Source organism: Lepidothrix coronata, unplaced genomic scaffold, assembly GCF_001604755.1.
Source record: "Lepidothrix coronata isolate B3197 unplaced genomic scaffold, Lepidothrix_coronata-1.0 Scaffold14, whole genome shotgun sequence".
Taxonomy (NCBI): Eukaryota; Metazoa; Chordata; class Aves; order Passeriformes; family Pipridae; genus Lepidothrix; species Lepidothrix coronata.
In genome coordinates this window covers 2,448,786-2,475,181 of record NW_016690194.1, presented here as the reverse complement: position 1 = coordinate 2,475,181, position 26,396 = coordinate 2,448,786, and the positions used below count along the sequence as shown (strand labels likewise).

The 26,396-nt window shown below is 40.1% G+C and overlaps 1 protein-coding gene across 6 annotated transcripts in view; it reads left to right on the top strand.

Moving 5' to 3' along the window:
* The first annotated feature begins 3,908 nt into the window (after positions 1-3,908).
* PRUNE2 (prune homolog 2) overlaps positions 3,909-26,396 on the top strand; it is a 148,545-nt gene continuing 126,057 nt past the window's right edge. For all 6 annotated transcript variants that reach the window (XM_017806206.1, XM_017806208.1, XM_017806207.1 and 3 more), the window contains exon 1: positions 3,909-4,021. In XM_017806206.1, coding sequence (XP_017661695.1) covers positions 3,986-4,021 — 36 coding nt within the window. In that variant the 5' untranslated portion in view covers positions 3,909-3,985. The remainder of the gene's footprint in view (positions 4,022-26,396) is intronic.

Sequence of the window (26,396 nt, the reverse complement as noted above, 5' to 3'; positions counted from 1 at the left end):
ACATTTGGTACTGATTTAGTGGTGTTTTTTGGCTTTGAATTAGTAGCTAGCTTTGGCTCAAAAATGCGGACTCTGGTATCTCACGCAGTTTTGCAAGGAGCAACAAAATAGACTATTATGGTAACACAGGATTATGTGCTATTCACTGCTAAAGTGAGACTAATGCATTCAGTCTTTGAAAACCTCAACAGATATTTGTATAAGATGTTTATGAGTCGTGTCCTAATGAGGCATGGCTTCCCCTTCTCTTCCTCTACCCCTCAGAAAAAGCAACGGCAATTACATTTTCCATACCTAACATTCCATAAAAGCAATAGAGACTGTTACAAAATTTCACCTTGAAATTTATGGTTGAGAATAAGTAATCAAACAAGCAACAGTGGTCCCTTGGAGAACATAATTTCTTAATCGTACCTTAGTAGGAATCCAACAGGGACACTGAGTTTATTGACTCAATTTTCATCCCCATCTTCTGTAAAGAAATGCTAAACCACTGGGCAGCTGTATCATGACAGCTCTGCAAATTCCTTGCTAAACAGTAAAGATGAGCTACAGAGTTCATAACTGAGTTGTTCCGAGATGTGTAATCTCTGGTTTTGCTTCTCCATCATATGGAGTAAAACAATCTCAACTGCGTGCCTGGAGAATAAAAAAATGGTTGAGAACTACAGAAACTATGGCATATCAAAAACTCTGCATTGTTTGGTAGCACATAGTATGTACGAGGATGTAAGGTTTTACTAGGATAGTTTGTATATGATATAAATTACTTTTTCCTGGATGGCCACAGTGAAGATGAAAGAGGTTTTAGAAGATCCTATAGCATAAGACATTCTTTTTCTTCATCATTCAATGCACTTCTCACTGTAGAGTTACAGGTTTTTTTAGGATACAGTAAAAAGACACAGCAAAATAATCATATATTCACATATGCTTCAACAACGGCTGACATTAAAAAATGTACTTCTCCATTGTCACTTGAATAGAGCAGCATTCACATCCAAACCATACTATCTTGCAGAAGTATGACATTATTTGTATTTATATTTTCCAAACAACAAAGACATACAAATCAGAACTCATAATTCACAGTCTAAATCTATTCAGTGTGACAAGACATATTGCAAAAGCGCTTATGAACAAGCAAAAAAATCAGCAATGCTTAACAAGTTATTTTTTAATAACTAGATTCTATGAATGAGATATGGAGCAAATTCTCACTTTGGGACACATACATGATTCCTACTGATTTCATAAGGAACTACATTATAAACAAGTGAAGAACACCCCTTAGGAAGAGCTCCTGGATCACTGTGAACTGGTTTGGCTTAGGTACTTTAGACAGATGGATAAAAAAATTACTTGGGTCCTGATTGATCTCTAATTTAAGCTTCAGTAAAGTGAAAGTAATTTAGTGGGTGTAAGTAGGGTACAAAAGAGGAGAATAAGGCTAAGGACTTTCTATTAAATATTAAGCAGACATAAAGACTAATTCTCTGTTCATGGTTTTGCCCAATAGGATGTGAATAATAGGATGTCCTCAGTATCTAACTCATACAATAATTATGGAGGCAAACAAGTCACTTAAAAAACAGTTTCAAAAGCTATCTACTGCCCATGTTTTCAGGAGCTCAGGTGCACTCTGTTTTGTTTCCAATGCAGCTGTACTGAGGCCATCTCTGGAATTCGAGCACGTGGATCACAAAGAGTCCACATAGTTCCTCTATATTCAGTGAAAGACCACTTGGCTAAGGGTAAGGGTACATTATGTAAGACTATATTCACATATGCAGACCTATTAAGTGGATGTACAAAGAAGTAATTAGTCAACACACTATATTTACAGTGTATGGGAGTAAGAGTGCTTATTGGTATGAGGCATAAGAATACAACTTTGCTGCCTATTTAGCAAATTCAGGTTTTTATTCTTCAACTATTTGCTGACCAGAGTCTGCCTTCTGGCTTTATTTTTTTTTTAAATACCTATGCAGCAAAAATGACCTCCTTGAGCATCAGTTTCTCAAACTTCAGTTTAGCTCATGTAGCAAGCTGGATTTTTTTTTCCACTTGTTTTGCAAACTTCACTGAGGTAAAATACAAACTCTACTCCTTTTTCTGGAGCTCATATATTTTTCTTATTGAGCAATACATTTTCAATAGAGCTCAACTCTGCATCTCAAATTATATAGCAATTTCTGTATTGTAATATTCAGTTTCAATTTTAAGTTACAAATATTAGAATATGTTGTGCAAAACCTGCACTCTTTCAAGAGAGTTGCTTTTCTATAGAACAACCAGAAAACCAAAATTCAGATAGAGTACTAAAACACAATAACACACTAATGTATTTCAGAAGAAGAAATGTTCCAGTAAATGTAAGAGAATTCTTTTTTTCCACTTAGAACACTGTCATTTAGAGTACTTTGTTTCATGTAATTTGTCCACTCTAATGTTTTAATGAAGATTTACCTTTCAGTTTTAAATAGTTATGATACAGGTTAGGGTTCTTTTTTTCTGATCTCCAGAACAATTTGTAATAGGAACATATGACTGGGCACAGCAAATTGATCATGACAGGAAACACAGTAATAGGATCTGCAGGATATCATGAAAGAATCAACAAATCAAATGAGAGTAGATTATGTTAATAAAAAAAAGTTTGTTAACAAGGAAGCAAGAGCTTTTAGCTTTTACAGTAATATCTTCAATGAGCTGTAAAATAATACACAAGAGAGAAAAATCCCAGATCTCACAACACTGAGTTTATTAACAATTAGCCATCACTAGCTCCTCAGTGAGGCCCAGCTTCACTGGAATAATAAATTTGTACTATCCAGGGTAGTTATTTATAGTGGGGGGAAAAAAATCCCACACCAGTGAATCCTAGTGGTGTGATAGCATCAGAGAAGCTGCAAATCCTACAGTTTATTTCCTGGTCTACTCTACACTCATCACGTGACTTTCCATCGACTTCTGTACTTCCAGATTCTAGCTCTTAGACATTTCTCTTTATTTCTCTATAAAGTGGACGCTAGTCTAGGAGACTCCTTTGCAAGCTGTGCAACTGAAAATATAAATGAAATGTGACTGTGGGCACTATATTTAGAAAGGATCCTAGGTCTGAGGTAGAGGGTAGGGTTTCTGAAGGCTTGACTGTGAATCTTGGAATTATGATAAAATGGTTTGAGTTGGAAGGGGACCTTAAAGATCATCTAGTTTCAACCCCCCTGCCATGGGCAGGGGCACCTTTCACTAGATCAGGTCGCTCAGAGCCCCATCCAACCTGGCCTTGAACACTTCCAGGGATGGGTCAGCCACAAATTCCCTGTGCAATGTGTTCCAGTGCCTCTCCGCCCTTGCACTAAAGAGTTTTTTCCTACTCTTTAATCTAATCCTAGTCTTTTTCGATTTGAACCCACTGCTTGGTTCCCTCCAGTCCTTGTGCCACCATGGGAAGGGGACCCCGAAATGCTCGCTGCCTTTGACTGATGCCCTCGAGCTTTCCATTGTTGACTTTTAGCAGATGTGAAATGGAAAACTGAGTCATCGCTGTTCAAGGGCCCCCAACAGACACCAACTGCTGCCTGTTGCTTTGAGACCCCGAGGCGGGTCTGGGCGCCCTCTGTACTTCGGTCACGAACTCTTGTCACAGAGCAAACCGCTGCTTTCCGGGGCCTGATGCACGCGCAGACCAGGGGACGCGCAGAGGAGGGCGACGGGCAGACCAGGGGATGCGCGGGTGACAGGACGCGCGGATCCCAGGACGCGCGGATCCCAGGACGCCCGCCCCGCGCCTCGCGGAGCTCCGCGCGGCCCCTGCAGCACGGCCTGACGTCACGGCCCGCGGGGCAGGGCGGGGCGGGGCTGCTCCGCTGCGGAGGGCGCGGGAGTCGCGGAGCCGAGTGGGGCGGCGGTGGTGCTTCTGCTCTGCTGTGCCCTGCCCTGCTCTGCTCGCGGCCGCCCGGCCGCCCGGCCCCCCGGCGCCATGGAGGAGTTCCTGCAGCGCGCCCAGTCCAAGCTGGTGAGTCACGGCGGGGGCAGCGGGCGCGGAACTTCGCCCGACTTGCGGTAACTGTGGCCCCGCGGGTGCTCCCCGAAACTTCTAGGAGAGCTCCAACAGTGCTTTAGTCCCCGTTGGGCTAGTAATGGGGCTAGTGAGCTTAGCATCGGCTGGGGTGTGTTTTGGGGATGCGTTATCTTTTTGCACCTTCTCTGCCATCTGGTTATTGCTGAATAATGCTCTGCTGTACGAATATACGAACCCATATCTGGCAGGCACGTAGGGAATGGCAGCATGTCGTTTTGGGATCATTTGCACATTTGTAGAGACTTTCAGATGCATCAAGTTTCATAGTTGAATGGAGGAATAGTTATGTATGAGAAGTCAGTGACAGTCTGTTATTTGTGTGGTCTAAATTTCACTAGCAATAGGGCATAAGTTTCCATAAGCAAGACATAAAATAACTGAGAAAAACAGAAAGATTATCAAGGTCCAGCTTCATAATTGTGTCTTATTTGCCATAGGTATTCGACACTGTGTTAGGAATCTCAGATATATATAGGTCCTGTTCTCAAAGGACTTGATGGTCGGGCTGAGCTAAAACCGCAGTGCATTTATTTTTATTACCTTGCCTGATAATCTAGCCCCAAGTAATTAGTGCCCTTTTCCCTCTTATGCGCAGTGCAAACTGGTCTTAGGCCAGCTTGTTTACAATAAAGAGGGTTGATTTTCTCTGCAAAACTCAGTTTTATCAAGTTGTTACCTTTCATGTGTAGCCTGCGTTCCCGCTAGCTATCCCAGCTCTAAGTGTGTTCAATTATAGGAGTAATAATGGGTTGTAAATAAAATCCCACGGCTGCTAGTTTTGTCCTGTATTTTTGCATACTTGGAACCATGTGCTTACAGGGTTCCCTCCCCACCCTTTTGAGATTGCTGTAGATAACTAAATGTGAACTTCGTTGTTGATAATTTAAAATGTAGGCCCTTCCCAGTTTTGTGGACCTGTTATGAATCTGTGGAGGATGAGCAATCCTAAACCTAAGATGTTCTTTCTTTGACTAACATGGTTCTCTATATGTAATGATTTGTAAAGGATGATTTGTTATACTATCATTTTTTTTGTCATGCATTGCTGGAAATCAGAGAATTAAATAATTTTTTAGAGGACTGGCAGAATAGAAGAGAAAATTAAGTCCTTAATGGCTCCCTTAATATTTAACTGGCAAATGCCGAGGGTAAACATGAAGTATGTCATCCTGGTCACATGCCAACTAAGTTGCTATACAATGTCTTTTTAAGAGTTTATAAAGTATGTCCCTTATGTTTTTGTATACACAGTCTGAATTTTTGTAGCCCTCTTAGAAGATAGTGCATAGTGCAGTTACAAATACTTAGTATGTTTTTTCATCAGCATTTCATGTATTGTGAAATTTGAGCTGGAGATTTGGTTTTGACAAACTTTCTGCTCAAGTACACCGTAGGTGATATTACTTAATAGACATTACTTATGCAATGATAGCGGTTCCCACTAATAAGTACCAAGCATTAAAAACAACTTGATTTTGCCTCTAAAAGCAAGTATTGCATTAATCTTTCTGAATATCTGTTGATAGTCAAAAAGGTGTTGTCTAGAAAACTATTAGTCTGAAGAGGCCCGAGGAGAATGGATATTATATAATATGTAGATAATATTAATTAGATAATTATTAAATAATTAATTGATTAACTGAACACACAAGAGCACAGCCCTTTTAATTCCTGCAATGGGGGTTTTCAAAAAAGTGCAGAATTCTCTTTGTACCTTCTGAATCATTGGAGGGAAAGCCATGTTTTGGAGCATAGTATTGTCGGAGCAAGTGTCTTTCTGACTGTGATGTTTCATTGTATGGTCATGTCAGCTGAGCATGGCTGGGGAAGAAGCATCTGAGCACTGGTGTATTCAGTTCAAAACAGATCTATAAATCTTATAGGTTGACTTCAATTTGCCAGTTTAGTTTGTACTACAGTAGCCTGAAAATGATAACCCAAAGTACTTCAGGATTTGCATTCTGCTACATGGAGGGTTGATGATGTGTTTTCTGGCTTGGTCAAGCCTATTGTGGGGAATCTTTCTCAGCTGGTACAAGGTAGCCAGAGTTGAGGACAAGGTAGACTGAGTTGAGGACAAACAACAGGCTATCTTCGTTTTGCCACTGATGGAAGTTAAAGCTGCCCAGGTAAATGGGTTAATGGCTCAGAATGAGTGAGCTGCTGTTTGTTATGCTACTGCAGCTGTGTCTGTGGAAGATGCTAAAACCCCTACAGTTGTATCTCAGAGGCCTGATGATGCCAGTCTTACAGTGCTAGTATTTCACAGCATAGGTAATTTTCTTAGGTTAAACTGATAACAGTGCACTGGTTATATAGTTACTTATTCAGCATGAGTAAAGGAAAATTTTCTTTACTCATGAACAATAGCTCCAGAAGAACAATTGCTCCAGACGGTGCAGGAGAACCTATTGCTGCAAGTGCTTCGTCATTCGTTTGGGTCTGGATCCAGCCACAACATTATTCAAGGCTGTTTTTCTACATGGAGGAAATTATAGCCTCAGAGTGTGCTGCACAAAGGACATGCACTTTTTTTTTTGTTTTCTAAGACTCTTGTATTATGTACCTTCATTGATTATTACAGAGGAAAATTCTCTGCGTATTATCTATTAATAATAAAGTCTCCACTAGACTATTCTTTCTTAAAGAACAATGAATTTTGCTTTTGTGGCTTGTCCTGTAGTGGTAAAACATCCTCAGCAATCTTCACTGACAATCTTTAAAATTGTTACATGTAATCCATGTAAAACCAAGGAAGGAAAGTGTTACAAGGCAAAACATGACAGTATGTAAAAGATGCCCTACTGACATTTTTTTGATGTGTATGGGTCAGTCCTGCGGGTTTTTCCCCATTTTTTTCTTAAGTCTAGTAATAATGTGAGAATAGGTGAGATTACATGAGGCCAAAGGTGCTTCTAAACCAGCGTTCTGTCTTGTCTAGTGGGGGTTTATAAGCCATAGAATACACAGGCCCGCTGAACAAGTGCTGAAAGCTTGGTTCAAAATGAATAGCTCAACTGCTATGTTAGCTGCAGCTAGAACCATCTTCCACATATTTGGCTATGTTATGTGTTTGTTTTTTTGTGCTTTGCCTTCAACAAAATCCCAGAGGACAGCGTGAGAGACACCCGCATACGGCGCAAGCAGGTGAGTGATTTCCTGTGCCTGGTGGCAGAGCTCAAGGAAGAAGTGGAGAGGCTAAGAAGCTTTAGGGAGAGTGAAAGGGAAATAGACTGGTGGAGTCATACCCTTTCAACCCCAAAAGAAGTCCAGGAGGAGATGGTGAAGCCCTGCCCCTCCTGCCATCAGGCAGATGGAGCAAACCAAGTAGGTGGAGAGGAACGGAACCTCCTGATCAGAGAGGTAAAGGAATCTCCTCATGACCCCCATCACCTCCCACGATAACCTTAAAAAGCAGGTATGAGGCCCTGGACCCAGAGAGCCAGGCAGAGGGCAGTCAAGAAGAGGATCTGTTTGGAGGGTTTTCCGGTTGCACCCCATCTACCAGACGGATTACAACCACAGCTATAAAGAAAAAAAGAAGGGTAGTTGTAGTAGGTGACTCCCTTCTGAGGGGAACTGAGGGCCCTATGTGCCGAATGGACCCATCCCACAGGGAGGTCTGCTGCCTTCCTGGGGCCCGGGTGAGGGATATTAGTAGGAGACTCCCTGAGCTAATCCAGCCCTGTGATTATTATCCACTCCTGGTGGTCCAGGCTGGCAGCAGCATATTAATGAAAGACGTGGCAAGGTAATTGAAAAGGACTTCAAGGCACTGGGTTGATTAGTTAATGGGACAGGAGCACAGGTGTTGTTTGCCTCAGTTCCTGCAGTAGCAGGGATGAATGAGGAGAGGAGTAGGAAAACCCATGTTATCAATAGATGGCTAAAGGATTGGTGCCACTGGCAGAATTTTGTTCTTTTGACCATGGGGCAAATTCTATGGTACCAAGCCTGCCAGAGTCAGATGGGCTTCATCTGTCTAGCAAGGGCAAAAGGACTCTAGCCCCTAAGTTGGTGGTACTGATCAGGAGGGCTTTAAACTAGGTTTGAAGGGGGAAGGAGTTGAAACCAGGCTCTCCAGAGATGAGCCTGAGGGTGGAAAGCCAGAGTTAGAACTGAAATCAGCAGCCCAGCTCAAGTGCGTGTACACCAATGCACACAGCATGGGTAACAAACAAGAGGAGCTGGAAGCCATCATGCAGCAGGAAAGCTGTGCTGTAGTCACCATCACGGAAACGTGGTGGGATGACTCATATGACTGGAGTGCTGCCATGGATGGCTATGAGCTCTTCAGAAGGGACAGGTGAGGTAGGAGTAGTGGAGGGGTGGTTCTATATGTTAGAGAGTTTCTCGACTCTGTGGAACTTGAATTCAGTAACAATAAGGTTGAGTACGTGTGGATCAGAATCAGGGGGAAGGCCAACAAGGTGACATCCTGGTGGAAGTCTGTTACAGACCACCCAACCAGGATGATGAGGGTGGTGAATTATTCTGCAAGCAGCTGGTGGATATCTCAAAATTGTCAGCCCTTGTTCTTGTGGGCGACTTTTAACCTGCTGGATATCTGCTGGAAACTCAACACAGCAGAGAAGAGGCAGTCCAGGAGATTCCTAGAGTGTATAGAGGATAATTTCCTGCTCCAGCTGGTAAATGAACCTACCAAGGGTGGGGTCCTGCTAGACCTGTTTTTCACAAATAGAGAGGGGCTGGTGGGAGATGTGGTGGTCAGAGGCACAGTGGCCATGAAATAATAGTTTTCAGTGCTCAGGGATGCAAAGAGGGCCCTCAATAAAACTTCTGCCCTGGACTTCTGGAGGGCAGATTTCAGCCTACTCAGAAGACTGGTTCAGAGGGTACCTGGGGAAACAGACCCTGAAAACAAAGGGGTCCAGGAGGGATGGACATGCTTCAAGAAGCAAGTCTTGAATGCACAGGAGCAGGCTGTCCCAGTGTACCAAAAGGTGACCTGTTGGGGAAGATGACCGGTCTGGCTGAACAGGGAGATTTTGAAGAAAATTAGGGTAAAAAAGAGAGCGTACTGACTGTGGAAAAAAGGGCTGGCTACTCATGAAGAGTTTAGGAATATAGTTAGGTCATGTAGAAAGAAAATTAGAGAGACAAAGGCACATTTTGAACTCAATCTAGTCACTTCTGTTAGGGGTAACAAGAAGTGCTTCTACAAATACATCAGTAGCAAAAGGAGGGGCAAGGAAGAAAACCTCCATTCTTTGCTGGACATGGGGAGGAACATAGTCACCAAAGATGAGGAAAAGGCTGAGGTATTTAACACCTTCTTTGCCTCAGTTTTCAACAGTAAGACAGGTTGTCCTCAGGACAGCTGGCCTCTGGAGCTCGTAGACAGAGACAGGAAGCCGAATAGCCCCCCTGTAATCCAGGAGGAAATCCAGTTAGTGACCTGCTGAGCCACCTGGATCCTCACAAGTCTATGGGACCAGATGGGATCCATCCAAGGGTGATGGGGAAGCTGGTAGAAGAGCTCGCCAAGCCACTCTCCATCATTTACCAACAGTCCTGGCTCACTAGGGAGGTCCCAGATGATTGGAAGTTGGTGAATGTCACGTCTATCCACAAAAAGGGCTGCAAGGAGGATCCAGGAAACTACAGGCCTGACCTCAGTGCCTGGCAACGTTATGGAGTAGATCATTTTAAATGCAATTACACAACACCTACAGGATGGACAAGGGATCAGACTCAGCCAGCACAGGTTTAGGAAGAGCAGGTTCTGTCTGACCAACTTAACCCACCTGTTGGATGAGGGGAAGGCTGTGGATGTGGGCTACCTGGACTTCAGCAAAGCCTTTGACACCGTCTCCCACAGCATACTCCTGAAAAAGCTGCAGCCCATGGCTTGGACAGGGGCACTCTGTGCTGGGTTGGGAACTGGCTGGAGGGCCGGGCCCAGAGAGTGGTGGTTAATGGTGCTGCATCCAGTTGGCAGCTGGTCACCAGTGGTGTCCCCCAGGGATCAGTGTTGGGCCCAGTCCTCTTTAATATCTTTATTGATGATCTGGATGAGGGCATTGAGTGTACCATTAGCAAATTTGCAGATGACACCAAGCTGGGGGGGAGTGTTGATCTGCTGGAAGGCAGGAGGGCTCTGCAGAGGGACCTGGACAAGCTGGAGAGATGGTCTGATTCCAATGGGATGAGGTTCAACAAAGCCCAGTGCAGGGTCCTGCACTTTGGCCACAACAACCCCATGCAGCGCTACAGGCTGGGCACAGAGTGTCTGGAGAGCAGCCAGGCAGAAAGGACCTGGGAGTGTGGATGGACAGGAAGCTGAACATGAGCCAGCAGCGTGCCCAGGTGGCCAAGAAGGCCAATGGCATCCTCACCTGTATCAGGAACAGTGTGACCAGCAGATCCAAGGAAGTGATTCTTCCCCTCTGCTCAGTGCTGGTGAGGCCACACCTGTAGAACTGTGTCCTGTTCTGGGCCCCTCAGTTCAGGAAGGATATTGAGGTGCTGGAGCAGGTCCAGAGAAGAGCAACAAGGCTGGTGAAGGGACTGGAGCACAAGTCCTATGAGGAGAGGCTGAGGGAGCTGGGGTTGTTTAGTCTGGAGAAGAGGAGGCTCAGGGGAAACCTCATCACTCTCTACAACTCCCTGAAAAGAGGTTGTAGCCAGGTGGGGGTTGGTCTCTTCTCCCAGGCAACCAAGCAGTAGGACAAGAGGGCATGGTCTTAAGCTGTGCCAGGGGAGGTTTATGTTGGATATTAGGAAGAAATTTCTTACAGAGAGGGTAATCAGACATTGGAATGGGCTGCCTAGGGTGGATTCTCTGTCCCTGGAGCTTTTTAAGATGAGACTGGATGTGGCACTTAGTGCCATGGTCTATAACCATGGTGGTAGTGGATCAAGGGTTGGACTTGATGATCTTAGACGTCTTTTCCAACCCTCTTGATTCTATGATTCTATGATTTACAGTTTTGTCAGGTGCTCTGTCTGAGTGGGCCAGTATCCCTGTTTGTTTGCTTTAAATTGTCTGACAATTTTAGTGTGTCTTCCACAAGTCTTCTATCTGAATATTTTTTCTTCGTTTTCTTTCTTTAGTTAAATATTACCGTACCCTCCTTGTTTTCTCTGACATTTCCAAGCTAAGGTTTTCTATTGCTCCTTCATACATGAGCATAATTCTATCACTCTGCTCATTCTTGTGGCCTCTCTCCGAAGATTTTATAATTCTATTAACCCTTTGAAAGTCGTGGAACCCAGAACTGTCAGATTTAAGTCATGACAGCATAAGAGACTGACAGTAGTATAAAAACATCTTATTTTTTTTCCATTTTCTTGAGAGTTCTTGCTGTTGTACTTATTCTGTTTTACTGTCAGAAAGCAGTTTTCTGATGCTTTTGGAGTATCAGGTAAAACGAATACAAGATGTTTTCTCCGTGTAGTACCCATTTTAAAGCTCATCTGACAGTCTACAGTACCTCAATACAGTTAAAAAAGGGACGTGACATTTTCCCTAGTCTACGCTTCTTGGCCCTTGTTTCTGTTTACTGTTTTATGACCTAGTCCCTCAGTGCTGTGAGTCCTTTCTGCAGTTCTTGTAGCCAGTTCTAGATTTGACTCTCCTAAATAATCTGGTATTGTCTGCAGCTTTTTTCACCTCATTATTTGCCTGCGTGTCCAACTGGAAGTAATATTATTTATTATTTATGGATATGAGGTACAGCACATATCCCAGCACATATCCTCGTGGAGAATCCTTCATTGTTATTTTATCATTGTAAAAGCTGACCATTTGTTCCTGTCCTTTTTTTCTTAATTTTAATTGTGTACTATGTCATGAGAACATTGCACCCCTTTTTTCTTTAGTGATTTAGTTTCTTTACTGGCCTCTAGACTTTTCAATTATGTTTTTGAAGACTCAAATACAATGCATTGACTTGCTTGTCCTTCTCTGCAAGTTTGTTGAATTATTCAAGAATGAAATCTAAACAATTTTGTACAAAAATGTCATACTTCACAAACACTGGCTGTATTTTCCCCAGTATATTATGTTACTGATCTCTCTGGATTACACTCTTTCAGGTGCAGCTAAGCTCTCAGGTTGGAGAAGAGTGACTGATCAGTCAATACATAATTTTGTATAATTTTTTAGGAAAATAAATCAAATGTTTAAGTCTTCAGTGGTGTAACTTTAGAATGATTATCAGACTGATTATCAAAAGGTTAGTCAATTAAATAGAGAACTAAACATTCAGAAAGTATTTCTTTAGTAATTCTCTCTTGTGAAATACTGTGTACTGCAGGAGATAGTTTGGTATTTTTCAAGTAATCTCATGTTCTTCAGGCTGTTGCAGTGAAGCTGAATGACTGTGAGACGTTAAATCAAGGGAGTCTCCCAAGAAAGTAGCTGTAGGAATAAAAAAAGAAAAAAAAAATCAAAATTCCCCCATGAGATGCTGAGACCAAGGGCTGCCAGACCGTGCTTTTCCCCTGACTTTAGGTCTGTGCTTAATGGAGAGCCTAATGCTTTGTATGCTGGCTTCAGGGAAATCAGAAAGACCAGAATTAGCCCTGGGAAGGGCTTAATGCATAGATAATACTGATCCACATATTACAGAAAACTGCTTCAAACTAATAATTGAAAGATGGTCCTCCTCCTGCAGAGAATAGCAGATTAGGTGGGGAAATGATCTTTCTAAATGCTGTGTCATCTTTAGCAGTTAACAGCATTTGGAAAAAAGAACCCAAACTCTCTAAAACTTGAGTTCTTTTAATCCCTTGCTGATATAAGAAAAGAGACTATAATTCTAGGCCAGTGTTAAGCCTGACAGGATAACACACTGGACAAATGGGGAGTTAAGCCCCTAGACAGGGAAATACTGTACTGCATGACTGGACATTTTCGAGACTGAGGAGGAAGCCCTCCACCAGGGAGATGCCCTTGAGAATAGTAAAAAAGGCCTTCAAGGCATTGGTTCTATAGATACAAAAAATGAATGTTGTGTTTGTTTCTGAGGCAAAGAAGTTCAAAGAACAGTTAGTAGTGATGGCATGACATGAGTAGATTTATGTGACCACAGTTTTAAAACAAGTCAAGTCACTTAGATAATTATTCATATTGCCTTTTATTTTCCTGTCTGGAGTTTTCTTATCAGTGATAGGCAGTGGTTGCTTTGAAAATAATATTTGATTTAGCTGGAATAAAGTTGTGGCTTTATGGGAATTGAGAGATGTTACAGAAGCGAAGCAGAAGTTATTTTCCAGAAATTGCTAAACTCTCCAAGCCAAGGAGAAAAAAAGCTTTCAAGCACTAAGACAAGGAATCAAGTCTTACCCTCTCATGTATCTTCTTTGCATTAATCCAGCAGCACACAGGGGACTTGACTCCACTTAGCAGGGCACTTACAGTATGTACAGAAATAAAGAGTATGAGTAATGATATTGACTTCAGTTGGAAAACTCACGTGTAAATTGTACATACACCTAGAAATGTTGTAGAATCAGTCTTAGAGCTGATTAACCTTTTGTTAATTAAATCTGTCAGAAGAAACCATGCAGTGTGAACTACAGAGTCAGCATTCATTAGTAATGTGGAAAAAAAGTGTAAACATTGCACCAATATAATTTTGAGGTAAATATTTAACCAAAGAATAGTTGTGAAACATGCTGAGCAGTTACACTGCTATTACAGGGCTTACAGAATTGAGTGAAATGATTAGAAAAAATTTTTGTGAAATTCTGTTGAAGAGTAATGCCAAATATACATTCAATATGTGGAAGAAAAACAGAGAGCATGAAGTAGAAAGAAGGAGATAGATGCAGGGACCACTTCAGTGCAAATAAGACATGCATGAATGGTGAAAGATGTCTTAGAAATGCAATTTGGAGATACAGTCTTCATATCCCATAGCAAGACAGTAGTAGACATTTATATGTTTATGCACACACACACACACACATCTTTATTAGGTAAAGTTATGTCCCGTAGACTTTCTCTCTCTGTTTTTCATCATTGTTATACAGTTTAAAGTGGAATACTTCAGTCTCTTATGGGTACCATATAACTATAAGTATTTCTTAACTGGAGGAAGAATTCAGCGAATCATAGCAAAATTATTTGAAGATTTGACTTCCAAGAAAAATAAAAATGAACTAAATATAAAACTTGATTAAATTACTGCTGCACTGAGACATGAGAGTAGTCTGGATCTATGGGGTTACTAAAAGCAATGCAAAGAAAGGAAGGAATCATTCATTCATGTACATAGGTATAAATAAATAATTGCAAAACAATTAATAAGGAAAATATTTCCTGAAAATGGGGTCTTTTAGCTAGGAAGGAAGTTTCCCAAGGAAGGAGAGGAAGCCTCTCCATATAAGGAAACCAAAATAAAACCTGAATTGGATGAACATATGTAAAACTACTTTAAAAAGCAATCTGTAGTTGTAAGGAAAATATTTAATAACCTTAATGATTTAATAACCTCATACAGTTCCACTAAAGCCATACAGACTACAAACATGTAGCAGAAGCTGAGAATCAAAATGCTTCCCCCTCCTGAATTTTCATCATTTTGGAGGACAGAAATAGCATTTTTAAACAATAACCTGCATACCTTGCCTTTCATCAGTCTCTGGTGCAATGATATTTTTTCCTTTTTTTAAAAAAAAAAAGAGTGTAAACAGGGGAGTAAAGCACACATTTGTACATTTTCCATTGGGGGAGGTGAAGCACATCATATTAATCATGATTAAGCCAAATTCTATCCCGATTAACTTTTGGGATTGTTGAATCATTCCATATGTAGCTGACATACTTTCTACATTGTTCTACATAGAAATAAATTCAATAAGCATTTCAGTGCAGTATAGTAGGGTATTTACTAAGATATCACACTATCCATACTATTACTTAAGTGTGGCCGGAATTCTGTTGTGCTAGATTATATACTACATTAAAAAATCTGTTCAATGCCTGTCTTGAAGAGTCCATTAAGTAAGCTGAAAAACATAGTGGAGGAAGCAGATAAATCCAAAGTAGTAGTATGGTGGTAATAGGTAGGTGTGGTAACATTTATATTTCCTAACCTGTTTGTTAGAATTTTGGCTATTGCCTTAAAATCAGGAGCCAGAAAAGACTCTCCAGGCAAATTTAATAGAGATTAGATAAGAGCAGCTCTTTAATGAAGGCCTTCAGGAGCAAGGAGTATGAATGGTGCACACCCCCCATGTTCACAATTTATGGTCCTATCCGAGAACCACCTGCCCCCAGATCTGCCCCCCAGGCACGCCTCCATGGAAGTTGGGTTGGAGGTCGAGGTCCTAAGACCCCTTTCTTCCTCATGTTCCTCTTCTTCATAGCATGTATTGTTTTTGGAGGCTTCAAGTTTCCAGGCTTGAAGGTTGCTTTGACTATGATGGTATCTTGTTGTTCAGGCCTGGGATGCAAATGTCCTTAAACAGCATGAAGGCCTGCCTTGAAAAGAAGTCTAAACAAGCTTAAAGAATTTAGAAAATTTGATATGAAATGAGGGAAAGGGTTTGGTGAGTGTTTGACTACAATTCTAAAGTGTGACAGACTATACAGCTACATTAAAGCCTACAAAAAGCTAAAAATCCTGAAAATTCAAATGCATCATGGCAAAGGGCAGTTTTGAGTAGGAGTAACATAAAACGGAAGATGCTGAGGTTTGGAAACGTCTTTGAGTATAGGGGCAACATCAGAGGAAATGAGATGATCTAATTACCCTTTCCATTTCTCTGCTATTGACTGGCAGGAGATAAAAGTTAGCATTTCATTATTGAATAGGAAATGATAGACTAAGCAGAGAAAGATTTGAAAATGTTTTAAAATGTAGTTTAGGCATTCTCTTTCATGTGTTGGAGCAAGAAGAGCTGGAAGAGAGAGGTCTGTATGGGCAGAGACAATATGGCAGAGTCAGAGCCAAAGGCTAGGGCAAGGCTTCCCAGAGCATGGTTGTGGAAGCTGCCATGTTACTTCTGCTGAAGCTAAGTAACTTTTATGTGATTAAAACATCACATCAGGTAATGATAGACAGAGTGTTACCTGTGAGGTGAGAGTAAATAGGAAAAGTTGGTGAGCTAAACAAGCCCTCAGGACTTTGCAATAGGCAAGATGTGTGTGTCTAAACTGAATGTGATGCCAAGATTACGGGCTGGATCTGCATGTAGGATAGTTTTGTTAATCCCTATGTATCTGTTATATATGTTTCTGTGAGAGGTATAATAAAAGGAGAGGGAGTAAAACATCAGCTTTAGCCATACTGAGTTGGACTGTATAAAGTGTTTATGCTGGGGAGGTGTGGAATAGGTGTGGGATTTTATTGGGGAAAGGGCAGGACTGGAACAGCATGGAAGTCCCATTTGCCAGCCTGGAGTCCTGAGGGAGATGAGGCTTCAAGTTTAACTGACTTCATAACATTCCTGTTACATCGTTTTTCTCCAAAAGGGAGCATGGTGCCATCAACAGTAAGACCAATCACAGTCCTTAATAACTGGAATGATACCACTTGTTCTAATGAGATATGAATATATTGCAGTACAGTGAAGACAGAAGACGGACAGTGAAAAGGTTAGGAACATTTCAGAAAATGGTGATGTCTGGATGACGTCAGATAGTTCTCCTTCCTTGTTTACTTTATTGTTTGACAGTAACTGAATAATGTGTAGTAGGCCTAATAGACCTAATGCATTGGCCCAGTTCCATCTTGCACAGTCATAACCTGCTTTGGTACCTTCCCCTCTAGCTTGAATTCATTAGTCTTAAGCCTTCTTATTAAAAGTTCTGTCTAGAGCACAGTGAGATTTTGCCATGTACCTGAAATGATTTACCTGGTTTGTCCTATTTAAGAAATTTTGATTTTGCTGCATTTTGATAGCAATAATTGTGTGCATGTCTGTTTGTAATTGGAACAGTTTTGATTTTGATTTAGTCTTCTGTGTGGAGGTGACTCTATATACAGTCTCTGTTGCTAAATAACTAAATTAGCTGCTGAAGTAGCCTTTCACTGAGCGACACACCATCAGGCTGCAGTGACATTTTCCTTTATGATTAATCTTATTGTGCTGCACTGTGATACAGAGCATAAGAATTATCATTCTTAATAAATACTTTCTTGCACTTGTACAAATAGTGATTAAAAGCTGATCAAAGGTGAATTGTTAGGGAGGAAGAAAATTCTAAATTGTTTCTTCAGCTACTACTATACTTTTAAAACTTGTGGAAATATGTGAAGACTTAGAATCTGGAGCGCTGACAGAGGCAGGCATATTCTGCTTGGTGGTAAACTTTTAAATACTTGGAGGGCCAGTCCTAAATATAGACAGTTGGCAAATAATCAGTTGATTGATTCAGCAGCCTTTCTTTGACTTAATAAGTGTTTTAATATTCAGTCGAAGTCATTTGCAGGCCTGGCTATATAACAGCCGAGTCAGATGCAGTGCAGTGATAGTTTACTTGCTGGAAAAGTTAACTACTATTTTTTGACAATGCCTGTATGCAGTCTGCGTAAGTTTCATATTTATTTACTTAGTTTAAATCTGTTTCAGCTGTATCCTGGGCTGTCACATTACTTAGAAGAACAAGTGGCTTTATGTGATGTACCTGTATATTGTGTCTGTAAGAAGATGTTTAGGTCTATATGAAATCATGGAAGTGTTAGCCTGCCAGGTTCCTGCCTGTTTTTTACACATGTGTGAATAGCCTTATAAAGTTAAAACACCAGATATGATTTCAACCCCACTGTTTCACTTCTGGCCTCTCTTTGGTTTTGGATTTGGTTCTGTATTTCTTCAATTTTTTTTTTTGCTTTTTTGTTTGAACAAGCATGAAAATGGCAATTACTTATTCAATTGAAATAACTGTAGTGCAGAAAAGAAATTTTTCCCTTTTTGCACAGGTGGACTTAGATGTTCTTTCTCTTGACTTATTCGAAATAGTAGGTATGGTAATGTTTTGACTAGCAAAAATACTGTAATTCAAGTTTACCTTAATTACAATTTACCTTAATTACAAAAACACTGTAATCAAGTTACAATCTGGATTACAGATGGGTTTTTTTCTTCAAAATTAATTAATCATTAAATTTGTGAGGCATTTATAGCCTGAATCGTATCACTAAGGCATAGTCGGTGTAAGAGATTATATACTTCTTCCCTACCACCCCAAAGGGAAATTTTTGCATTTGTGATATGATGGAACTGTAGAGGCTAATGATAGATAAAGTGTGCAGTTGCTGCAACCAGATTTAAAATTATGCATCTTGGCTATTTTTTACATAAAATTTGTTTTGTATATGAAAGGAAGAGGTGTGGAATGGTTTTGTACAATTCTTTGTTCTCTGCATGTTCTGAGAGGCTAACTATATAAACTTATATCAAAACAGTTCCATGCTACAATGTGGAGTTGCTTCCCTCCCTTGAAAATTTGATGCACTCTAGAACTTCAACACTGACAGTCTTAAGAGAAAGCGAAGGCAGTGGCTGCATTTATTCAAGTGGCAGAACAATGCGTTAAAGCCTTCATTCCATGGATAAGAGAGTGGTGCAGATTGGAATTCTAGTCTTTCATCTCCAGAGACATGGACTTATATCCTGTTTTAGATCACATGTGAAAATGAGTTAAGTGATCTAATCTTAGCAGCTATTTGCTCACCTCTTGAAGTTTTCAACTGTCAGCTTTTAAACAGTGGAAGAGGGATTTCTGTGGCTGGGTTTGACGTATTTTGGTTGATCTGTTTTGCAAAGTTTGTACAACAGTTGTTTTATAGTATGAGCCTGTCTCAATATCAAAGTGCTGAGCCTTCATTTAAAAAAACCAAACAAACAAACTAGCCATTAACACATACCCCTCACACCCCCTCGCCCCTGACCAGTTACAGTCTCATGGTCTGAAAAGATAATTTGTTTACATATTCTCTAGTAAAACAAAAGTTACAGTTGATAGAGAAAATGAACTGATATAAAGAAATATTTTTAGTTAAGTTTAGGTAAGTATGAAGACTAGGAACTCTGACTGGAAATGATGAGATTTTCTTGAAAATAGAACAAGTTAAAGTATATAGTTTATTTTTGTGGAAACAGTTTACATGCTACTTCTGTGTTCTGTTATCTGTATTGATATAAAATAATCTGAATGTGTCTCTTTAGCAAATTGTCTATGATGGCAGAAACCACTGCATGAGAAAACTTCAAGGCTTACTATTGGTTTTTTTCCCCCCAAGCCTCTTGTAGAACTTATTTGAGATTTTATTGTCAAATGCCTTGCAACCGTTCTATTAGGTTGGGAATTAAAGTTCTGTTCTGTGTGTTAAAATAGTGAAACTACAGATTAATGCCAGTGTTCTTAGCATTAGTTTGTGTTTATACTGAGAAAAACAGAAGAGAGTGCTTCCAGTGTGCTAAAATGGAACATTAAATATAAAAATGCTCTCTTTTAATGCAAACAGCAATAAGGAGATGACGTTACCTTCTTGTGTCCTTTTCTCCACAACTTTGTAGCTTCCAAAGACAGGGCAGTAACAAGATCTTTATTTATATATTTATTTTATTTTATTTTTCTCTCTCCCTCTTTCTTCTTTCTTCTTTCTTCTCTCTCTCCTTTCCACACAGTACGTTACTCAATAGGCAGAGCCATGATATTGTCATATGGCTTTTAGGAGTAGGGGTGTACAAAAAAGTACAGCCTCCTAGTAAATTTCAGTGGTTTCAGAGCGCTGTAATATAAGTACTTTGTGGTTCTTCATCAGTGCTTGTGATATTGTAGTTTGTCACTTCCATCTGTGCCAACCAATGAGGTACAGATTTGTTCTTTTGAGCATCTTATGATTGTTTATGAACTGCCATTTTCTATTCTACTTTACAACATGCTCTCCTTTGCTAGATAACCAGAGGGATCATCCTGTCTGCTTCTGAGGTTGTTTCTCTTTGTATTTTGTTGTGCTGGAAAATAAGCATGGATGCTAAACAAGATGTGAAAGACATTCTACATCTTTCTAGACCCATTTATTTACATGTGTCCTCCATTGTTGCCTGAGTGCTTAATCACTTACCTTTTGAGCTAGTGAGAATTTAAGTCTTCACATATTTTGAATTTCCATACTCTAGATCAGTGCTGTTTGATGATGTTGTGGAGAAAGCAACGTAGTTAGTTGCCATGTTACGTAGTGATTAGAATCTAGCTGCTTCTCTTACAACCTCATCATAATTACAAATGTTGAGTTAGCAGCAGTCTGTAGGAGCAGAATCTGCTCTTTGCTCCCATAAATCAGAATTGGCTATACTTATATATTTTATATCATTTGAACTGCAGTACAGTAGCAGAAATTACAGCTGGAGTAGTAATCTGACATGTTCTGTGCAATCTGAAAACATGAAAGGTAACATAATAGGTTGCATTCCTGGCATTGTAAGGTGTAAGCATCTTTCTCAAATGCATGAACGTCTGTCACAGACTTATTTATTGCATTTTGAGAATGTAGGACTTGCTTTAACATACAGGTTTGGATTTTAACATTTCCTGAGTGACTATATAGATCCTTTAGGAATCTATAGGGAAAAAAAAAAGAGGCAAGGCAGAAGAAACTAGAAGGGAGCTATTAACACTGAATGTAGCTGTCCAAGCTGGCATCCTAGCCTTACCAGTTTTCACTTAATCCATACTATTAAATTACCACTTTCACCTAGTTCACTTGCTTATGCACTCACACTTTCTGTCACTTGCACACACAGAGAGAAGCACAAACCTTAGGGAGTCTGCATGTAGAAATTGTTGAGACAGGCAAGAAAATTCCTAAGGTGGCAAGCATTGAGACCTTATTGCATAAGACTGGTCCAGTTGGAATCTTTCATGGGTATTAGAAATACTATCCTCTTGCGTAAATTTGCACCTCTAAAGAAAGAGGAAACTAGGCTTTCCTTATGCCCATATTGTATGGGCATAAGATTTTGTCTTTCTGACAAACACTGTTAAAAAAATAAGGTACTCTTAATACTCTATTTTCACATTGATTTGAAGGAAAAATTTGAAGGCCTTGAGGGCAAGACTTCCAAGGAATGTCTGAGGTCACTTGGTTTGCTCAGCCTGGAGAAGAGAAGGCTAAAGAGAGACCTCGAGGGGGCAGTGGAAGGGGAGCTGCTGATCTTTCTCTGGTGAGCAGTGATAGGACATAAGGTAATGGAACAAATCTGCATCAGAGGAAGTTCAAATTGGACATTAGAAAAGGTTCTTCACTGGGAGAGAGAGTGGTCAGTCACTGGAACAGGCTCCTCAGGGAAATGGTCACATCATCAAGCCTGTCAGGGTTCAAGGAGAGTCTGGATGATGCTCTGAGTCATCTGGTTTAGTGTTAGGTAAGTCCTACAAGGATCAGAGAGTTGGGCTTGATGATCCCTATGAATACGTTCCAATTTGAGATATTCAAGGATTCTATGATTCTGTAAAATATGAAGAGCTTTTAATTCTTCCTTTGAAACAAGAAGAAATACAGTAAACAATTTTCCTCAAGCTTTTCTACAAAATCTAAAATGGATCTGTTTTCTATGTGGTCATTGTTTGACATGCTCTTGCAGGTATTTTCATTGTCATTTTCGTTGTCATTTTAAAGGAAGGACAGGATAAGCTCCATCAGTCCAAGATTTCAGCAGAATACACAGCTGCTGTAGACAGAACATGTGACTGGCTGTCACTGACACTGTACATAGCTACAGTTGAAAGACCATTTATCTTCATATTAAAAAGATTTAGCCCTTGCAATAGACTGTTGTGACAGTCCAGAGAAGCCAAGGAGTGGCATGTTTTCTAATTCAAATATGCCTGGATTTTTTTTTTTTTTTTGGAAGAGGTAACCCTTCACTGCTGAATATTTAGGAAGTACCCAATTTGTGTGATAATTTGATGTGAATTAGATAGAAAAGCATGTTGTCTGCACTGGGAGTTAGAAACCACTTCTGTAATAAGGAAAATGAACAGAAGTCTGTAGGAGTAGCTAACACACAGGGCAAGGGAATTTTCTTGCGCTTTCTGCATCTTTACAGAAATACTTGGGTACTTGCAAGCCCCATGCTATTCCTGGCATTAATACTGAGTACTATTTTGAACAAGATTATGAACATTTAATTTATGAATAAATTGCTGGAAATCATAGAACCTTATTTGACATGATTGCTGAGTAAGACAGGGTCCAGGCCCGGGACTGAGGATCATATACACACAGCCTCTCCTCACCCCCCTAACAAACAGAAACCAAACAAATAAAAAAACCCCCACCAAACTGTGATAAACTGAGAAAATAATTCGAGTTGATTAAGAGGAAACAGTGAAGGGTCAATATGACCTGGAGAGAAAAGAAAAACAAGTCGTAAAACTTAATTGGGCCCCTATAAAGAGATAAAACAAGTTACCTCCCTTTTACCTTGTGTAGGATTTATAGTGAGACAATTTTGTTTAGTTAGATAGATAATAGGACCTTTCTTGAAATTTATAACTTTGTATAGATAGCAAGCAGACATCTGCAGAGTGTCTGACTTAACAATGTATAATGTTTATGCTTATGTATAATGAATATTCATGAAGTAGCTGGAAATAAATGTAGAACAACTGTCTTCTTTGGGTGTGACAGGCGTTGGGAGTTGTTGGACCCCTTCCCTGATCACCCAGCGCTGAATTTGCTTTTATCATATAATAAAATTCTGATTGGAAATTGCCCGATTGGGTCTCTGTTTCTCACACAAACCAAACATGCAAAACCCCAGTAAAAATACCCCACAAAAAGAAACACCAACCAACCAAAAAATCCCCCAACAAATCAAAATCTCAAGAGAAAAGTGAAAATAGAGTGATAATATTTTTTTAATGCAGAAGTGTCCTATTTAGTTCCAGGTTCTGTCAAAAGTCTAAATAAACTTGCAAACTTGACCTGAGTCTTGACAACTTCTATTTTCTCTACACTTACATTATTTGTCTGCAATGTTTAGTTACTATTGTTAGAGAGATACTAATTTCAACAGCCCAGCTTTATGTAATTCCAAATGTTTCTGAGGGACTTTAATGTACATAAATGAACATGCATAAAATTTAAAATAGCTCAAACCCAATGAGCTTTAGTAACTAGGTCTTTTTCCTGTTAAGCCGTTATACAAACACGTGCCACGGTGCGAGGGGGGACGGGGTCGTGACACAGCACGGATAGATACGGAGACGAGGTAGAGGTGCAAATGGAACGCTTCATTGAGGCGTGACGGGGTTTTATGAGTTCAGGCGGGGAAAGGGCTAGAACATGGGGTGGAGCATGAGACAGACAAACGGGGGAACAAATCGGGGTAGGGACACAGGCAAAGGGGGAGGAATGTGGGAGGAACCGGGGAAGGAAAGGGCGAATGGTAACTGTCTCCTCTCTGCAGCTTCTTCAGCCTGTCAGAGGGGGGAGCGGGGAAGCAGGGAGCAGGCAAACTCCTGGCAAGCCCGGGCATGCCCAGGCTGTGAACTGTGTAGTGTAGATACAATGCAATACACATATCTGAAACCACATAATAACGGTAAAGTCCATATAATAAAGTCCTGTCAATTGCTGTATGTCTTTCTCCACGCCTGGAACCTCTCCCATCATGAATCTTGCTCCTTCACAAACACCTATATAAATTTGATAGTTGTATGGGAGGCCAGAGAGCAGTGTTAATCTAGGGAACCAAATGTCAGTTGAAAATAGTGGGGTGTTTCCAGTCACAGAGAGATGGGTTTTCCCTTCCCTATCCTCTATGGTGCTCATAGCTTCTGCTGCTAAATCGTCTGTGGGAAGAAAGTTTTTTCTCTTCTTTCTGAAGAAGGCCATGTTAAGCCACAGTGTTATTTCTATTTTTGACAGGGCAGTCTGTCATCCAGCACCTAATACTAAAGCTGTCTAGTCTCTTTCTCTTAAAACACATCTCTTGGAAGTGCATCTTTTGAAGTGTCCCAGAAGGAGAGAATCAACAGGTCTGATTTTAGCTCCTTATCATCTGCTATTTAATTAAAAATCCTGGAATTGGACTTGCTATCAGTGGGAAGAAAAAGGAAGACACGGAACATCAGTGCAATATGATTTTTTAAGCTTATGATAATCTCTAAGGTAAATGTACTCAGTAAGTCAGCTGTGATACCTGTTTTGTCCCTGTCCTCAGACCCACACAGCTGCTATGCCAGGAAACCAGCAGAAGGGTGGGAATGGAGTTGGGCCTAACTAGTTCTAGTTAGGCAGTCCAGGTAGTGAGGGGCATTGGAGCAATGATGCAAAGGACTGACCATATAACCTTTGAGGTGGGGATGGAAACCAAGATTCCTCTCTGTACACAACTTCTATGTGGAGTGTTAATACCTAAGCAGGTATTCCTCATCTTTAAAGTATTAGAAATTTACATAGAAGTAGTTCTCTCATTCCATGTTATTAAATAGGAGGATAGTCTGAACATAGCTGGCATGCCTACATGAATATGTACATGCAAATACCAACTCTCAACTTGTAAAATGTCCAGAGTTCATACCTGTGGGCACTTCTATATCCATAATTTAAGACTCTTACCTTTTGATGGTAAAACTGTGCTACATAGAGGTTACTGTAACTTCATTCCACCACAGACATTTAAATTTAGTTTCTTCATAAAAATGTATAAATCGTCAAAAACATAAAATGTAGAAGTATTTTTAAAAAGTGGAAGACATTTAGGAGTGAAAAGTGGAGTCAAACTTTGGTAACTTAGAGATGGGATCTTGGCTACATTATAATTTGTAGAGTAAAGCTAGAAAAAAGGGTGAAGTAACTTATACTAAGGTAAGTAAGTAGCACTAGTACAGTTTGACACTATGTGGCAAAACCAAAGATATTTTGGAGGAAATAGGAGAAACATACTAATACTGTTGTAGAAAGCTGCTAAGGTTCATGTTCTTTCTACAACTTTAATTTGAGGTTCACTTTGAACTGTAATTGATATTGTCAAATCTCGTATTTGGAGAGTCAGTTGCACTTACATAATGTTTAAAAAAGGCACTTTTGTGTCTGGGAACAATAATACTTTGTATCTGGGAAAATACCATACTGCTATGTTTGCTTAGGACAGAATTTCTGAAATGTCCCTTTCCCCCCTTCCCCTTCCTTTTCCTCTTAGAATGTTTATACTGAGACTCTACTAGTTTAATTTTTGGGTAGTGTCATGCTATTGGTATGAGCCAAGGCTGATGATGGATGAAGGAAGTGCTTAGACAGTGGTAGTATCTGTCTTCTGTGTCCTGCTATTTGCAAAGAATTCAGACTTCCAAAATGGATGGCAAATTTTTCTGAGGTGTTACATATTAATTAAAAAATCTTGTTATTTAAATATTTTTACTACATTCTCTGAATGTTGATTTTTATGATGAAGCATTCCTGAAAAGAGAATTCCTTCATGATGACCAGTTAAGTGTAGATTTTGTGTGTTACTAACTTTCCCCATGTTGTGCATTTTTAAAAGGCTCTTAAAGTTAGGTTTTGTCTTATTGTTAAGTACAGCTATCACTTTATGTCACATTAATTGATTTCACAGACTAATTGTCAGCAGAGCAAGAACTGCAGGTTTTCTTGCTAATGTTATCTTAAGCATGTTGCTCAGCCCAAATGCATCATGATATACCCTTCATAACAAAACAGCTAATTTAAGTCATGCATTTTGTTAAAATGTATGTATGTTGCTATCTGTATATCTTACAGACTGGTTTTAAAGAAAAAACTTAAATAAAATTTAAACTTTCTATTTTTATCCTAATTGTGACACTAACAAGCATAATTATTAGCATTCCTGTCTCTCAAATTGTTGGTCATCATTACAATGTATTTGTAAGGTTAGTCTTTAAATTACAGGAATGCAATATTCATGTGATTTCAGCAAGTGTATATGGATCTCCTCTGACAGGCATTGCACTGCACTCTATTTTTATAAATAGATCTCATTCTCAAAATTTGCTTCTCATAGTCATCTGTATAATAGATGACTCAAATCACAAAGCCTCTGTGGGTTTGTATAAATTTAAATGTCTTACTCCTCATGGCTGGGCTTCGTGAACAAAGATTTGGGAAGGGCTCTACCCACGTTTGTTGCAAGCGCATTGGTGGCTAAAAAGGCCAATACGAGACAGGCATGTCCGGTTGCAGAAGGCACAGCAGAAAGTCTCCTTAGGTGGAATATTCTGCAAGGCACAATTCTTTCTGCATTGTCTTTTCTCCTCAACGGTGATCCTGTGCGCTTTCTCAAAAGCATCAGCAGCGTTATAGATGGTGTCTCTCCGGATTGGAGGCCAGAGTAGACT